Below are 18,144 nucleotides of genomic sequence, written 5' to 3'. Positions count from 1 at the left end.
TCTAACATGCAATTACTAAAGGCAGACCTGGGGGCCTTTGTTAGGCCCCCAGGCTACCATAGAAACCAATCGGCACCCCACGATGCACGCGGGGATGCCAATGGGATGAGAGAGGGAGCGCCCGCCCTCTAAAATCACTCAGATGCGGCGCTCGCTATTGAGCGCCGCATCTGAGGGGTTAAATATGAAAGTTCTTCTGAAGTGCCAACGTGAAAAGGCGGCACTTCAGAAGAACTACCCTGAACAGCCGCCGTAAAAACACTATACGCCGGTCATTAAGGGGTTGAGGAACATTGGCTACCTGGATTCTGGGATATGTCCGGCCCTGCCATATACGACTTAATTCTTATAGTCTTAAAACAACCCTCCGGTCTCAGGACAAAATTCTAAATGTGATGGGGTATATAGACTAATATTACCTGGTGCCCTCCAGTTCTGCCCCTCTGCTGTGGATACGCAGTTTTAGGGTACTCTGTGCGTTATCAAAATGGCTACAGCGCTTCTCAGACAGAGTCTAAGACACTCCCTCTGTTCAGGGATTGGACAGAACCGCTCACGTGAATAGCTCTGGACAATCCGAGAACAGGAGGAGTGTCTCTGATTCGTAGGCTAAGAAGCATTGCAGCCATTTTGGGATAGCAAATAGGGGACTCTAAAAAGGCAGATCCATGGCAGAGGGGCACAACTGGAGGGCACCGGGTGGTACTACTCCATATAGACCATCATATTTAAAATGTTGTCCCAGGAAGGGAGGGTCACTTTACGGCTTTAAATTTGCAACAAGTGCCTACAAGTTAGCTTATATCAGTTTTCCTTATAAAAACAAAAGAAAACGATACATATAACACCAAGCTCGTGACTTGTTCTGCAATCCTTTATCTCTCCTTCACTAAAGACGGACTATAAATCTACATACTGGAATCAAACCTTTTAAAGACAAATCATTATTTTTTAAAGTAAAACACAAATATAAATCTGATGCAACGGTTTTGTGTTAAATTTAACAATATCCGATTTTCCATTTAACAGAAATAGAAAAAAAATTTAATGTTTTAAGCACATAAGACACCTTCTTTTTAGATTTTTTTTCAGCAGTGTCACTTTTGCCAATGCAGTACTTAGGGATTTGAGAATCTGGTGACAGAGCCTCTATCTCCTATTGCATGTGATGGCGTTGCAATGTAGATAATAGTAACGTTTGTTTTTATTTTTAAATGTTCATTTTTGGCCAAGTTATGAGCTATTTTATATATATATATATATATATATATATATATATATATATATATATGCAAATGAGCTTTGAAATGGACAACTGGGCGTTTTTTTTTTCGTTCTGTCCAACTGGGCGTGTATTGTGTTTTTAACTGGGCGTGTTTACGTGTATGACGTTGACCAATCAGTGACCAGTCAGCATCATACACTCATCTCCATTCATTTACACAGCAGCGATGTGCAGCCACGTGCAGCCACATAAACAGAGATTAACGTTAATCGAGTGTCCTGATAATGAATACACATGAAATCCAGCCTGGACGTCCTGTGTATTCAGAATGCTGACACTTCTGACTCTTTTCTTTGAGATTTCCAGCAAGGGAAACGAAATCTCGTTTACCTCCATAATCTCTCGAGATTGCTGGAATCTCACAGAAAAGAGTCAGAAGTGTCAGGATTCTGAATACACATGACGTCCAGGCTGGATTTCATGTGTATTCATTATCAGGACACTTAACGTTAATCTCTGTGTATGTGGCTGCACATCGCTGCTGCGTAAATGAATGGAGAGGAATGTATGATGCTGACTGGTCACTGATTGGTTAGCGTCATACACGTAAACACGCCCCGTTAAAAACACAATACACGCCTAGTTGGACATAACGGAAAAAAAAAAACGCCCAGTTGTCCATTTCAAAGTTCATTTGCATATATATAAAATTGCTCATAACTTGGCCAAAAATTATAGTTTAAAAAAAAAAAAAAAAAATGATGTTACCGTTATCTACATTGCAGCGCCGATCACATGCAATAGGAGATAGGGATTTGAGAATCTGGTGACAGAGCCTCTTTAAGGGAACTAAACAAGGCATGTGTCACATCCACAGCCACGGACCGTCGTTATTACCTGCCCCCCCCGACGGCCGCGGTCATGGACGAGCGAGTGCCGGGCGGCATCCCCCTCCTGAGAGAAGCCGGCACTTCCACATCGCTGCACTGGTTCCCGCAGGGAGCGTGCACGCTCGCGTGTGGCCTTAAAGGGCCAGTGCACACACACACGAGTAAAATCTGTAATTAGCCCATGATCACCCTGGACAATAAAAAGGGCTCTGCCCTTTCACTCATTGCCTGAGCGTTGTTGTTTTTACCCATGTTAGTCTTAGCAAATGGTCCCTTAGGGTTATCCTGTTCCCGTTGTTCCCGTGCCCTGCTACCCGTGTCCCGTGCTATATCGGTTCCTGTGCCTTAACCTGTTGGAGTTGTTGTGCCACCGGTCACGCCTGCTGATATACACCTCGTCGAGTGTCTACAAGTTCATCTGTTCCGACCCTTCATTACGGTATGGACTATTAAAAAAGGTACTAATTGTACTAGGACTGTTTGGCCAGCTGCTACGGCGGTACGGCCTAATGGGTCCACATGGACCCCGCTGGTCAACCCAAGACCATGACGGCGTCACAAACCATGCAGGCAGACCTGCAAAACCTTAAGTGACGACAAAACTAACTCCTCCTGGCAGTGAACTCCATTGCACAGCGACTGGATGTGAAAGCTGCAGCAATCACTGCACCTGTTCCTCCGGCTCTTCCTCCTACTACACCTCCTGTCAGAACCGCTGCAGACTCCAGATTTTCACTGCCACTACCTCCTAGCTACGACTGAGAAGCGAGTACCTCCAGGGGATTTTTGAACCAGTGCCAGATCCACTTCAGTCTACATGCCAGAGCATTTCCTTCCGTTGGCACAAGGATCGCTTTCATCATCCCTCTCCTTACTGGCAAGGCCCTGGCATGGGCGAAGCCTATGTGGGAGAGTCAATGGACCAGAGACCCGTGACTTCCAGTGTTTCATACAGACTTTTCGCACGGTATTTGAGGAACGTGGACGAGTCTCGTCAGCAGCTGCATCTCTGCTGACCCTTCGCCAGGGAGACCTCTCCGTGGGAGAGTACGCCATTCAGTTTCGCACCCTGGCAGTAGCGGCCCGGAACAAGGTTTTGGAGGCTACATTCTGGAAGGGACTGTCTTCCGAGATTAAAGACTAACTTGCCGCTCGTGATCTGCCACCGACCCTGGATGACCTCATTCTTCTTGCGACCCGGATTGACATGAGGATCCGGGAGCGATCCCAAGAGGTTTGTCAGGAGAGAAGTTTCCAAAGGCTGGCTCCTACTTTCCAGCAATACCTGTTGCCCTCACCAGTTATTCCACCAGAGGAGCGTATGCAGGTGGACCAGCTCAAATTGTCAGCCCAGGAGAAACAACGCAGACGCACATCGGGACTTTGTATTGCGGCCTCGTACGCCATGTTGTGCGTTTGTGTCCTCAGAAGCCCAAAAGACTCAAATGCCTAGGATTAGTTGGATAGACCACCCCAAGTGGAACGGCGCTGAATAAAAAAATTCTCTTCAAGACTATCCATCCCCGTGACCATAGTGTTCAGCGTGAAGACGCATCGGGTCCCTGCAGCAAACTTCATCCAGAAAGACCTAGTGGATCTTCTTCAGTTGCCCACAGTCCCGCTGGAGACATCTTTGGCTGTTGCTTCGGTGAATGGACTGCCTCTGCCCGACCCGATTGTATCTGAAACCAAGCCGCTGAAGATCCAAGTTGGAGCCCTTTATACTGAACTTATTTTGTTTCTTGTTTTGCCTAAAGCAGTCAATCCTGTCCTACTGGGCCTGCCTTGGCTCAGACTACATGCCCCAGTCCAAGGCTGGAATTTCGGAGAGGTTCTCCAATGGGGCTCCAAATGTCGCAGCCGCTGTCTGTTGCAGATCCATCCTGTCCAGCCTCCTCTGCCTCAGTCACTGGCAGGATTGCCCCACACCGGGCTGATGACTGACCCATTGAACTGGTTCGAAATACATCCCCTCCCCCGTCAACGGGTATACCCTCTCTCCTTGCCAGAGAATCAGTCTATATCAAGGAGAATCTGGAGAGAGCTTTTATACAAAAATCCTCCTCCCTGGCCAGGGCCAAGTTCTTCTTTGTCAAGAAAAAAAAAAAAAAAAAAAGGAAGAAGAAGGACTGATCTCTTCGTCTCAATCAAGTCACGGTCAAGAACAAATATCTGTTGCCCCTAATTTCCAAACTATTTGACTGCATACGAGGAGCCAAGATTTTTTTCTAAACTAGACTTGCGTGGGGCTTACAATTTGATCCGGAACCGCTATGGTGACGAATGGAAAACGGCATTCAACACTCAAGACGGGCACTAATGAACGCCACGGTGTGGACTCCAGAGGCAGAATCTGCATTCAATAGCCTTTAAGAGTGCCTTCACATCAGCCTCAACCCCCCATCATCCTGACGTATCTCTACAGTTTTTGTTGGAGGTGAACGTCTCTTCTGTTGGTGCAGGTGCACTTCTGTTCCATAGAGGTTCCAAAGGGACGGACGTAGTATGTGGCTATTATTCTAGACTTTTTTCTCCCGCAGAGCGCAATTACTCTATTGGGGATCGGGAGTTACTGGCCATCAAATTGGCTCTAGAGGAGTGGAGACATCTACTAGAGGGCGCAGCTCACCTCATCCTGATATATACCAACCGCAAGAACCTCACCCATCTCCAGTCGGCCCAACGGCTAAACCCCAGTCAAGCCAAGTGGTCACTGTTCTTCACTCTGTTCCAATTTGTGCTTCACTACTGTCCTGCTGACAAAAATGTGAGGGCCAATGCCCTGTCCAGGTCGTTTGAAACACAGAACACCGTGGAGTCTCCGGAAAGTATCATTGACCCGTCCTGTATTATTTCTGTTAATCCCCTGAAATTTTAAGACAACCCTCCGGGGAGGACCTTTGTGCGGTTGGCAGACAGGAGGAGAATCCTTTGCTGCGGGCACAGCTCCAAACTGGCTAGGCACGCTGGTGCTCATAAAACCCAAGATCTGATTGCCCATTATTACTGGTGGCCCACGCTGCCCAAAGACATTGTGTCGTCATGCACGGTGTGTGCTTCCAACAAAGTTGCTCACTCCACGCCTGCCGGTCTGCTCCAGCCTCTGCCTGTGCCCAATGCTCCCTGGCAGCACTAAGCAATGGACTGTCACTGACCTTCCTTCCTCTGCAGGATGCAATATGGTCTGGGTGCTGGTGGACCGGTTCTCGAAGATGGCTAATTTTATCCCGCTGACCGGTCTACCGTCTGCTCCTCGACTGGCTAACCTCTTAATCCAACACATCTTCCATGGCTTGCCTCTTCATATCGTGTCTGATCAGACATCTCGAATTTCTGGAGAACCCTCTGTAAACTCCAAGACGTGAAGCTGGACTTTTCTTCAGCCTACCATCCCCAGTCCAATGGCCAGGTCGAGAGAATTAACTAAATCATGGAGAATTATCTTCACCACTTCATCTCCATACAGCATGATGACTGAGTACAGCTTCTTCCATGGGTCGAGTTCTCATACAACAACCACACGAGTCCACCACTTCCACACCATTCTACATTGTGTACGGCCAACATCCACGAATCCCTCATCCTGTTCCGGCTACATCCCAGGTACCCGCAGCGGACCCCACATTGAGACTTTCTACAGGTTTTGCAGCAAACCCGGTCCTCTATTCTGCAGACAGTCAATCGCATAAAGCGAAAGGCGGATACTAGGAGAAGAGAGACACCTCAGTATCTGCCTGGTACCAAAGTCTGGCTGTCCTCTAGGAATATCCATTTAAAGGTGCCTTCCTACAAGTTTGCTCCCAAGTTCCTTGGACCCTTTGAGATATTACAACAAATAAACCCTGTCTCCTATAAGTTTCGGCTGCCTCCTACCCTCAGAATCCCCAACTTCTTTCATGTGTTCCTCCTGAAGCCTGTTGTAATGACGGGGTAGGGAGACAGACAGGTGAGCCCTAATCTACCCGCCACTCAGTCCCTGCCTACTTGCACGGCCCGTCCTAGGCGACGGCATACAACTGGGCGACGGTCCCTACGCTCAATATGTGCACGACAGACAAACAGACAAGGGTACACAGAAGCTAAGGGAAATGGGGCAATTGCCCACGGCAACACCATGAGCAACAAGAGTAGTGAACAAGCAGAGTCAAACCAGGAGTGTAAGAGGTACCAAACGCAGAGCAGGAGAGTAGTCAGTAAAGCAGGTTCAATATGAAGCAGAGGACAATAGTACAAGCAGCAGAGCTAGGCAGAATCACAGGCAAAGGAGGAGCAGGAAATGAAGGTATAAATACAGAGGGCGGGAGCTAGCTCCGTCTGGCCAGGCTGTGATAGGCTCTCCCACTTCTCAGCCTCCCAGCCCAAGTGGTAGATGATCGAGTCACTCTATCAGACTTAGGAGCAGGTGCAGACTGATTAACCACAGGCGTCGACACAGAAGCGGTGTCTGGCAGATCCTTTACACCTGTGGTGCCGAACCGCTATAGTAAGACTCGTTGTCCCGCAGTGGCTCCCAGCGGTTCATCTGACGCGTTTGAGGTGAAGGAGATCCTGGACTGCAAGAGGGTAGGAGGAAAGACTTATTTGGTGGATTGGAGGGGGTTTGGTCCAGGAGAGGTCCTGGGAGCCAGAGGGGAACCTCAATGTTCCTACCCTCATTAAGAGGTTCCTCGCTTGCTCTGGCCCCAAGAAGAGGGGGCGTAAGAGGGGGGGGGGGGAATACTGTAACATCCACAGACCGCCATTCTTACCTGCCCCCCCCCGATTGCCGCGGCCATGGACGAGTGAGTGCCAGGCGGCATCTCCCTCCTGAGAGACGCCGTCACTCACTTCCGCATCGCTGCACTGGTTCCCGTAGAGTGCGCGCGCACCCTCGTGTCCGGCCTTAAAGGGCCAGTGCACACACGAGTAAGATCTGTAATTAGTCCATGATCGCCCTGGACAATAAAAAGGGCTCTGCCCTTTCACTCATAACCTGAGCGTTGTTGTGTTTACCCATGTTAGTCTTAGCAAGTGGTCCCTTAGTGTTATCCTGTTCCCATGCTATATCTGTTCCTGTGCCCTAACCTGTTGGAGTCGTGTTGTGCCACCGGTCACGCCTGCTGATAACACCACGCCTGGTGTCTTCAAGTTCATCTGTGCCGAGCCTCCATTTCTGTCTGGACTATTAAAGGTACTATTGTACTAGGACTGTTGTTTGGCCAGCTGCTACTCCGCTATGGCAGTGCGGCCTAGTGGGTCCACATACCCACGGATCGTGACAGGATGATTGTGTCTGCTGCATAATACACATATTGTACTTTTGTAGGACCATGGGCTTAAAAAAAAAAAAAAAAGGTTTAATTAAAAGGGTAAAATACACCCAAATATAACTATACCTACGAGTATTAAGCTATTTTTCTTCTCTAACTTACTCTGCTTCTTTCCCCATACGCAAGTGGTTTTTCTATTACTGGTTTCAACAATTACCGGCCATGGCACATCAGGGTTCAAGGCTTTGTCCTTCAGGATCCTCCTATATATAAACTTGACATGGACAGCTACGCCATACATGTGATTTTCAACGGGAAAGCCAAAAATGATACCTAGTCTATGTATGCATCATAAAAAATAAAACTCATCTATGCCATACGTGTTAAAATAGGATACCTGAGCAGATGCAATGCAAATTATAGTAATACAGTAAGAAAAAAGCAAATTAGCTGTTAACTTTTACAGTGTGTGTGCTAATGGTTAAAACATCATAATGACACATTCACCTATATATAAGGATAGAGGAACAAATACCCGATACATATTGCATATATGTAGATGACCTACACAGCTGTCATGTAACATTTACCTTTTACACTCTTCCTATTAACATCAGCTCCTTTTTCAAGTAGGAATTGAGCAATCTCTTTATGACCTTTGTAGCAGGAGATCATCAGACAAGTATGACCATGACGGTTGGCTACTTCCAAGTCAGCTTTGTGCTCTACCAAATACTTCACAATCTCCAGGTGCCCATCAAAACAGGCTGCTCTTAAAGGAGTAGAATTAGTAAGGGTTGTGTTGTTGACGGAAGCTCCATGGTCCAGAAGGGAATGAACAACTTTCAGGTGACCTGCTGCTGATGCTGCCCAGAGAGGTGGTGCACCTTCTATGGTCTCCCCATCAAAATTGACAGATCCCCCAATTTCCACAGAGGCACTGCATTGATCCAGCAGGTAATCCACCATATCCAGGTGGCCATATCGAGCCGCCATTAAAAGTGGCGTGGCCCCATTGGTTTTTTCAGACATTATCAGAACGACTTCATCTTTGGCCTTGTTTTCCAGCAGCTTGGAAAGAAGGCGCAGCTTGCCATCGCGAGCAGCATTAAAAACGGCTGTCTTGAGATCCATGCTTGCTCTACTGTGAAAGACTCGTTTGTGTTGGAAAACCAAATCTGTTTCAATGACAGCCAGAATTTTCCAGAAAAGGCACACAAGAAAAATTAACAAGATCCTGTTTGTTGTCTCAGGAGAAGCATAAATAAGGGCTCACAGATGGAGAAAGCTGAAAAGAAAAAAAATAATAAGTTATTAGTACACTTAGTGGAATGCTATTAACATGTATTATAGTCAGCATATCAGAAGCACAACCTTTATGTTCCATACAGTACTAAAGACAATAGTTATTATACAAAAATGTGGAGTCACATGTAAGGAGATCAACTGAAAGCATTACAAATACTGATACAAAATTGCATCCATGACCAATATAAGTAATCTGCTTTTCTGGTGCTTTGGCCCGTCTTCCCAAGTAGGAAATAATGAGCCCAACTGACTATGCTGAACCCCAGTAATAAAGACAAGAAGTATGGTCACGGGAAGCCCTCCAGAAAATGGTCTTGATGTTCAGGTATTTAAAGTGGCCAAAAGGTAGGAGACCGTAAAAGCAATATTGTATCACAGAACTAAGGTTTTGCTCTTTTATATGCAGTTATGAGGGAGTTCTCTATAAAGTACATCTATTCCAAGGTGCTAGACTCAATCCGATTAAAGGGGCTTTGCCATCAGGACCAACATATAGGGGTTGAGTGTGTAGATTTCACAATGGGGCACAGTCTTTGAACCTCTATTTTTAGCCAGAGCAGAGAGCTACTGCTGAAAGATTGGTTATGGTTCTGCCGGACTGCGGCTTTTGGTAAACTCCTTTGTTAAATATTTAAAATGCAGAATTCCTTGACCGCAGTTTTCAGTACGTCCATGTTAGCTTGCCACATGTTGTCTTCACCTCCGTCTTTTAAACTCTCATGCAATTGCACATGTGAAAACTACATTTTGGAGTAATATGAGAACATACTAGTCCAACAGGTATCCACACTGAAGGAATTTCACCATACTGGAATTATTGGTGTGAATGCGCTGGAAGAGGCAGAGGACAAGATATGTCACTGAAGTTGCTGTGTAGTCGTAAACCACTTCCTAATTTTCCTAAAAGCTCATCTATATTTTAGTTCCTCAGATGGTGTAGATTGGACAGCTCGACCCATGCCTATTTTGCTTTATTTTTTAAAGCATATATGAAACATACAGTTCTAGAAAACAGCACGCATTATGAAACTACCGGATGTGTATAAAGTGACTAACACATGTCATACATATTTGAGTAATTTTAAGCGTAAAGCGCTATCATGCAGTGTGATTGTCTAACTCAGTAATTCTCAAGTCCTCAGGAGACCCCAAAAGAGGACTTTTTAGGACGGTTATCCGTGTTTTAACCAGTTAGTGACCGGCCCATAGTGTTTTTACGGCGGCCACTAACGGGCTTTATTCTGATGCACAAGCCTTTTTACGACGCTGCATCGGAATAAGTAAACAGAGCAGGGAGCTGTCAAATCTCCCTGCTCTCAGAGGTAGCTGATGGCTGGGGACGTCCCTGCTCAAACGTGCGAGATCGATATTAGCATCGATCTCACCCGTTTAACCCCTCAGATGCAGCGCTCAATAGTGAGCGCCGCATCGGAGTGGTTTTGGAGAGAGGGAGGGAGCTCCCTCTCATCTCACTGACACCCGGCGATAAGATCACCGAGTGTCTGTCTCTCAGGTGGCAGCCGGGAGCCTAATAAAGGCCCCCAGGTCTGCCTGTAATAAATGCCTGCTAGGTCATGCCAGAGGAATGACCTAGCAGATGCCTGTCCATCTTACACGGACAGACATAATACACTGCAATATAGAAGTATTGCAGTGTATTATAAATGCGATCGGATAATCGCATAGTGAAGTCCCCTAGTGGGGCTAGTAAAAAAAAAAAAAAAAAATTAAAAAAAATGGGAAAAACCAACTTTTTCCCCCTTACAAACTGCTTTATTATTAAAAACACAAAATAAAGTAGAAAAGTTACATACATTTGGTATCGCTGCGCCTGTAACGACCCCGACTATAAAAACTTATTACATCATTTAACCCGCACGGTGAACGTCGTAAAATATAAAACATCAAAACATGCAAAAATGGCTGGATTCAAAGAAAACAGCATTTTAAAAAAAACTTCCTCATACAGCTGCATCGGCGAAAAAATAAAAAAAAAGTTATGGCTCTTCAAATATGGAGACACAAAAACAAATCATTTTGAAAACAAAAAAGTGTTTTCACTGTGTAAAAGTAGTAAAACATACAAAATCTATATAAATCTGGTATCGTTGCATTCGCAACAACCCACAGAATAAAGTTATGGTGTTATTTATACCATACGGTAAACAGCGTAAATTTAGGACGCAAAAAAGTGTGGCGAAATTGCAGGTTTTCTTCTATCCCCCCCCCCAAAAAAGTTAATCAATAAATTCTATGTGCCCCAAAATGGTGCCATTAAAAATGACAACTTGTCCCGCAAAGAACAAGACCTTATACAGCTGTAGACGCAAAAATAAAAAAAGTTATAGCTCTTTGAATGAGATGATGGAAAAAAGTAAAAAAATGGCTTAGTCATGAAGGTCTAAAATAGGCTGGTCATTGAGGGGTTAATAACAAAAACAGGCACGGTGTTCCAAGATTAAAAAGCTCACATGCATGTTCCCGGCTCACCGCCAGCTTTTTCACTTCCACACCATGAGAACATCCAGTCTCTCGGTCACATGACCCTGCAAGAAATCTCGGGCCGCAGCAGTGACAGCAGCTGGTACAGGAAGTTACCGTTGGAGCCAAAGACTGGTGACGGGGAGACCGACCATCATCATCATCCCAACGCAGAAGTAAACAAGAGCCGGCGGTGGCGGACTGGAAGCACACGGTACAGCGGTGAAAACTCGCAGGCGAGTTGTGACAATAACAAGAGTTCTGACTAGATCAAAACATTGTTGGGTGACTTTTTACACCTATAGGGAAACATTGAGGTCAAAGTAACCCGTCGTTTTATCACGACAGTGGAGCCTTACCCTTATTAAAGCTTAAACAACACCTCGAATGTATTTTAATTAGTTCCATTATTGGCAGAAGGATTTTCTCTATGGAGGATTGAAAGGGTTATTCCTATCTGAGACATTTATGGTATATCCGCAGAATATGTAAAAGTCCGATAGATGCAAGTCCTACCTCTGGGACCAGCACTTCTCACTGGAGCGAGCCACATGGTTTCTGGAACCTGGGAGATAAAGAAACAGCGCAGCCCATTGGTTCCGTAACTCCCATTGACTTCTAGTGTAACAAAATGAGCTCGACTGTTTCTTGACAGCGCAGCCTCCTTGTCAGTCAGTGGCCAAGGCTTAGCAGCAGAAGTGAGGACGGGGGTTAGGGGGCGCTGTTCTAGAGATAGGTGCAGGTCCCATCTCTATCGGACATTTATGACATATTTTGTGGTAATGCCATAAATGTCTGAGATGGGAATAGCCCTTTAATAAACACTGATTCAACTCAACTAAAAGTAGAGCGGTCCCCAATAATACTGTAGCACTCATTTATTGAAGGTACATCGTATAATACAATAATAATAATAGATAGGGGAAGGAAAATTAGACAAACGAGTATAAAATACAAATTCTTAGCAATAACCAACTGCATACAAGAATATGCCCATCAGCAGCCACATAGTGGTCACTGTTATTGTAATATGGTTGACTATAGAAATACCAAGAACTACTTAGAAAAGAGAAATTAGAGACATGGACATTGACCTGCCCCACAAAGCGACAGAGTAACGTACACACATGACCACAGGGCAGGACGTACATATGAGGAAGCCATGAACAGGAAGAACACACACAATACGGAAGGTCACGTACACAAGTGTCGCATTAGGTTACCGAAACAACCACACACATTCACGCCGTATATTGTCACTATAAAGACGGGCGGAACTGAACAGTAAAGCCGTCCATATATGTATATCTCCCCACATGGACTGAGGACAGTGAGTCTTTACCACGGCCATGGTTACAGCTGTCCCTGGTCTCCTCCCGGGACGTTATGTGCCCTGTAGATACCGCCGCAGCGCAGCTGCCGGTGTGACGGGGCAGGCGGGGCTCTTCTCCGTCCGATAGGAACTCTACCTAACCTGCTGGAACCCGTTAGTCATCAACAAGACGAAGCTCAACCAATCACAACTAAGGGGCGGGGTGTGAAGATGACAAACTTGTTCTCGTCCCTTCGCATCATGACGTTCTGGCGTCTAAAGTTTGGTTGAGTGCACAACGGCAGCGAGCGGCTGGGCGGAGGGAGAGGACAATGGTATGGGAAGGGAGGGGTGATGTGGGCGTGACTTACGATGAGTGACGTAAAGGAGAGTCGTGATACTATAGTGTTGGAATGTAGGGACGCGGAATTCGTGAAACTTCTAGTATAAAGTAATAATCGTTACGCCTAAACCTGTGCTGCTCGATACTCTACTCAGGAAGATATTCTCATTACAGCGGATAACTAATAGGCGGGTGTAAAGTTGGTTACATCATTTTTCGACATGTGCCTCCAGCGAGTGAAGATGCCATTAGAAATTTCTTGAGCCCATATAGTAAAATGTTCAAATGGGGGATCTACAATATCGTCTGTCCTAATAGGACATTTGAATAGAGGGTGTTTAGTTGGGACAAGTCCATTAATGAAGACAAGTCAGTGGGTACTACTGATTGGGGAGCTGGACCTGCTGTGATCAGCTGATCTGTGATGAAAAACACCCTTTAAATGCAGTGGTGAATGGCCGCACGATTTCGCCTCTTACAAGTAAAATCGTGCGGCCATTCTTCATTGCATGCAGAAGTGGTTTAGACCACGTGCGGCTGCCGCTCCGTGTGTTTTTACCCCTAAGAAAAATTCCTGTGGCTTCAGCCATGTGGGCTCTTGGCCAGTCAGTCGAGAGGGCTGTGCCATTTATGGGAATTTGGAGGGCAAACAACCAGTGCATTAGATCTTAAAGTGAACCTGTCACGTCGAGCATGATGTCCCACCTGCGGGCAGAATGTTATACAACAAGAGGACCTGAACAGATTGATATATAGTTTTTTGGGGAAAAGATTCAGGATAACCTTTAATTTATTGATTCAAAGAGGACCTGTCACTAGGTCCTAAAAAGTGAACCATAAGGCTGGGTTCACACGAGCACATTAACGTCCGTAATGGACCGACGTATTTCGGCCAGAAGTCCCGGACCGAAGTCAGTGCAGGGAGCCGGGCTCCTAGCATCATATTTATGTACGACGCTAGGAGTCCCTGCCTCTCCGTGGAACTACTGTCCAGTACTGAAAACATGATTACAGTACGGGACAGTTGTCCTGCAGAGAGGCAGGGACTCCTAGCATCGTACATAACTATGATGCTAGGAGCCCGGCTCCCTGCACTGACTTCGGTCCGGGACTTCCGGCCGAAATACGTCCGTCCATTACGGACGTTAATGTGCTCGTGTGAACCCAGCCTAAGTGTCACCTTAGGGTATGTTCACACACAAACTCAAAAACGTCTGAAAATACCGAGCTGTTTTCAAGGGAAAACAGCTCCTGATTTTCAGATGTTTTTTAAGCCACTCACGATTTTCGCAGAGTTTTTTACGGCCGTTTTTGGAGCTGTTTTCAATAGAGTCTATGAAAAACAGCTCCATAAACGTCAGGCACTTCTTTTTCACGGCCGTTCTTTTACGCGGCCGTTTTTCATAACAGCCGCGTAAAAAAAACAGCCCGTCGGAACAGAACGCCATTTTTCCAATTGAAATCAATGGGCAGATGTTTGGAGGCATTCTGCTTCAGATTTTTCAGACATTTTTCGGGGCGTTTATGGCCCGAAAAATGGCTGAAAATAGGCCGTGTGAACATACCCTGACTACTGCTGTCTCCTGGACTCCAGCTGTGCTTTTGTTTTATTTCTAGGCCCCACTTTCCTAAGATATATCCCCCGGTTGTTTGGGTACCAAATATGCTAATGAATCGCTGGCTAGCCAAGTGGGCGTCAATGCCAGCGATTCCCCTAAGGTGGCGCTACCTCATAGCCTCTGACGCTGTCCTATTAGCATGAAGCTGCTTTACACAATGTCTTAGCTTAGTGATTGATTTTTATTTAATTCCCCAGAAACTCCCTTGAATCAAGAAATACAGTCGTTCCAAACCAAACTGTAACAAAATGTAGTTGGAAAGGGCACTACCCATACAAACTTAGGCCTCAAGTACATAGGCTGATTAGTATGTGGCCATAATACGGCGCCCATAGAAGTGTAGGAGAATATGCTGTGCATCTGTGTGCCTCTGATTTCATATGGAGGCATTAGAAGGTTTTTAGAGTTGAATTCACACAAAATTTGATAAGAAATATCGCTCCACTTTCAATTGATTTCTATAAGCAAAAGCAATATATCTGAGTATACAGCATACAGCATACAGTTCAGCTTCCATACATAAACCTTTTTTCATTGTCAGTTTTACCGACCTTTTCTTTGAGGACATTTTGATTTTACCGTTGTCATAGCTACAATTTCTGCTCTCCGTATAATTGTATATTTGATGCACTATTTCTTGCTTAAAAGATTTTCCTGTTAGTAGAAATCCATCAGCATACACAAAATTCATTGCAGGGTCAGTGCCACAAATGAGTGATGTCACCTCGTTTAGAATAATATCAACCTAAATTAAAGAGGCTCTGTCACCAGATTATAAGTGGCCTATATTGTACATAATGTGATCGGCGCTGTAATGTAGATCACAGTAGTGTTTTTTATTTAGAAAAAGGATAATTTTTGACGGAGTTATGACCTATATTAGCTTTATGCTAATGACTTTCTTAATGCACAACTGGGCGTGTTTTAGCTTTTGACCAAGTGGGCGTTGTACAGAGTAGTCGATGATGCTGACCAATCAGTGACCAATCAGCGTCATATACTTCATTCATTTACTCTGCACATAGTGATCTTGCTAGATCATGATGTGCTGTCACTTACTCACACATTAACGTTACTGAAGTGTCTTGACAGTGAATAGACATCACCTCCAGCCAGGACGCGATGTCTATTCACACTCCAGACACTTCGGTAACGTTTGCGTGAGACTTAATGACAGCAAGCGTGATCTCGCGAGATCACGCTGTAAGCTGTCATTTACAGCGTGATCTCGCGAGATCATGCTTGCTGTCATTAAGTCCCACACAAACTGTGCAACATGTAGAAGGAATAATGGTTGGCACTACCTTTAGCTTGCGGCATCACAGGTTCCTGTGCTTGTTTTACTGGGACTTGTGGTTCGCAGCCTTTGTGTAGCAGTGCTCAGTGCCTGTAGAAGTAAGACTTTAGCAAATGTCAACATGTAAAAAAATAGACAGCACGGCAATCACCACTTGCAAAAAAAGTTTCTCTTTATTCTATATTGAGGCAGGCAACACGGGATCAGAAGACAATAGAGCCTACGAGCGTTTCACGTCCTCCAGACGCTTTATCAAGGCATACTGGGCTTCAGTGCACACACACTTAAATACCCACACCCTGCCTCATCAAACACTTCCACTTCTCAAGGCAATATATATAAAAAATATACAAATATTTATGGAAAAACATGTATATTCTAAACAGCAGGTTAATAGACAGAGTATAAAGTGGAAAACATACCTATTTAGAAGTTTTGTTTTAGAAAAGCAGATAGGTCATTCCTATCATTCAAACCCAGAGGTCCTAAAGCCTCTGTTTTTATTATCCAACGTAGTAATTTAACATGACGCTCACCACCATCCCGTGGGGTGAACACACGCTGTATGCCCGCAAAAGACAAGCATTTCTTATTACCTCCATGTACATCCCGTATGTGGTCTTATCAATTTTGGGGAACCCTTTCCTGTACCAATGGAGTACATGTGTTCTTGAACGCGTTTAAATAATGGGCGTATTGTTTTTCCTATATAGAAAAATTGGCAAGGACAAAACATGGCATATACCAGATAGTTGGATTTACACGTAATGAGATTACTGACATAGTGTTTGACTGCGCCCATTCAAACTGTTTTGCCTGTGTTCATCTGTCCGCAAAATGGACAGTTGCCACATTTGTGGTTACCTATAGGGGCTATATCTTTAAGCCAATTGCTATTTTTATTTTTAATTGCCGAAAAACGGCCTACAACTAGTTCATCTCTCACATTTTTGAATCGTTGGAACGAGACCACAGGGGGATGACATGCTTTCTCCGCTAAATCCACATCTGCCTCTATAATGTGCCAATGATTCCTAATGGCACTATTTATGCGATCTGCAACTGGACTATATTGAAAGGAAAACACAAATCCTATGCTTCTGTCTTTTTGTCTCTTTTTGAAGAGCAGTGTATTACGATCACACTGAAGTGCTCTAGAGAAGGATTCTGATAGTATTGCATCGTTGTACCCTCTAGCTCTCAATCTCTCCATTAGTTCCATAGATTGTTCTAAGAAAATATTATAATACTATTAATTCTTTTTAACCTAAGAAATTGTCCATAGGGTAATGACCCTTTTATATGAGGGGGATGGAAACCTTTGTGGTGTAAGAGGGCATTAGTGGCTGTGGGTTTGCGGAAGCCACTTGTATGTAAACCTCTCTCATCTACTGTGATTTTAACATCAAGGAACTCTATAGTAGCGCCTCCAAAGTTAGCTGTAAATTCCATGTTCAAATCATTGACATTAATGTAATTCACAAAATTTTCGAACTGTGTTTGAGTACATGACCACACTATTATGACGTGATCAATAAATCTAGACCAGTGTCTTATGTATTTAATATAAGGATTACTAACATTATATATATATTTTTCTTCCCATATGGCCAAACATAAATTTGCATATGTAGGAGCAACGGGGGTCCCCATTGCTGTACCGGTTCGCTGTGCGAACCATTGATCCCCAAAGCAAAAGGCATTGTGGGTAAGCACAAAATAAGAGGTAAGAGACCTTGGTAAGAGAGGTGACCAAGAACTCAATAGTCAATCTGGCTGAGCTCCAAAGATCCTGTGTGCAGATGAGATAAACTTCCAGAAGGTCAACCATGACTACAGCACTCCACCAATCTGGGCTTTATGGCAGAGTGGTCGGAGAGAAGCCTCTCATCAGTAAAAAACACATGAAAGCCTGGAGTTTGCAAAAAAGCACCTAAATGACTCAGATTGTGAGAAACAATATTCTGTCTGATAAAACCAAGATTGAACTTTTTGGCCTCAATTCTAAGCGTCATGTCTTGAGGAAACCAGACACTGCTCACCACGTGCCCAATACCATCCCTACAGTAAAGCATGGTTGCGGCAACATCATACTATGGGGGTGTTTTTCATCGGCTGGGGCAGGGAGACCGGTCAGGTTTGCGGGAAAGATTAATGTAGCAAAGTACAGAGATATTCTTAATGAAAACTTGATCCAGAGTGCTCTGGACTTCAAACTGGACCGAAGGTTCATCTTCCAACAAGATCATGACACTAAGCACACAGCCAAGACAACACAGGAATGGCTTAGGGACAACTCTGTGAATGTCCTTGAGTGGCCCAGCCAGAGCCCTGACCTGAATCCAATCGAACATCTCTGGAGACACCTGAAAATCGCTGTCCACCACAGTCCCTATCCAACCTGACAGAGCTTAAAGAGG

At 44.9% G+C, this 18,144-nt stretch overlaps 1 protein-coding gene across 1 annotated transcript in view; it reads right to left on the bottom strand.

Annotated features, from left to right (window-relative positions):
- Positions 1-12,764, bottom strand: part of FEM1C (fem-1 homolog C) — a 34,797-nt gene extending 22,033 nt beyond the window's left edge. Inside the window, exons 1-2 of the mRNA XM_075836470.1 lie at positions 12,496-12,764; positions 7,955-8,652 (exon numbers count right to left, since the gene is read on the bottom strand). Coding sequence (XP_075692585.1) covers positions 7,955-8,498 — 544 coding nt within the window. The 5' untranslated portion in view covers positions 8,499-8,652; positions 12,496-12,764. The remainder of the gene's footprint in view (positions 1-7,954; positions 8,653-12,495) is intronic.
- Between the last annotated feature and the right edge of the window lie 5,380 nt (positions 12,765-18,144).

Source organism: Rhinoderma darwinii, chromosome 1, assembly GCF_050947455.1.
Source record: "Rhinoderma darwinii isolate aRhiDar2 chromosome 1, aRhiDar2.hap1, whole genome shotgun sequence".
Classification (NCBI taxonomy): domain Eukaryota; kingdom Metazoa; phylum Chordata; class Amphibia; order Anura; family Rhinodermatidae; genus Rhinoderma; species Rhinoderma darwinii.
Note: the sequence above shows the minus strand (reverse complement) of the source record. Positions and strands in the feature narration are given on the sequence as shown.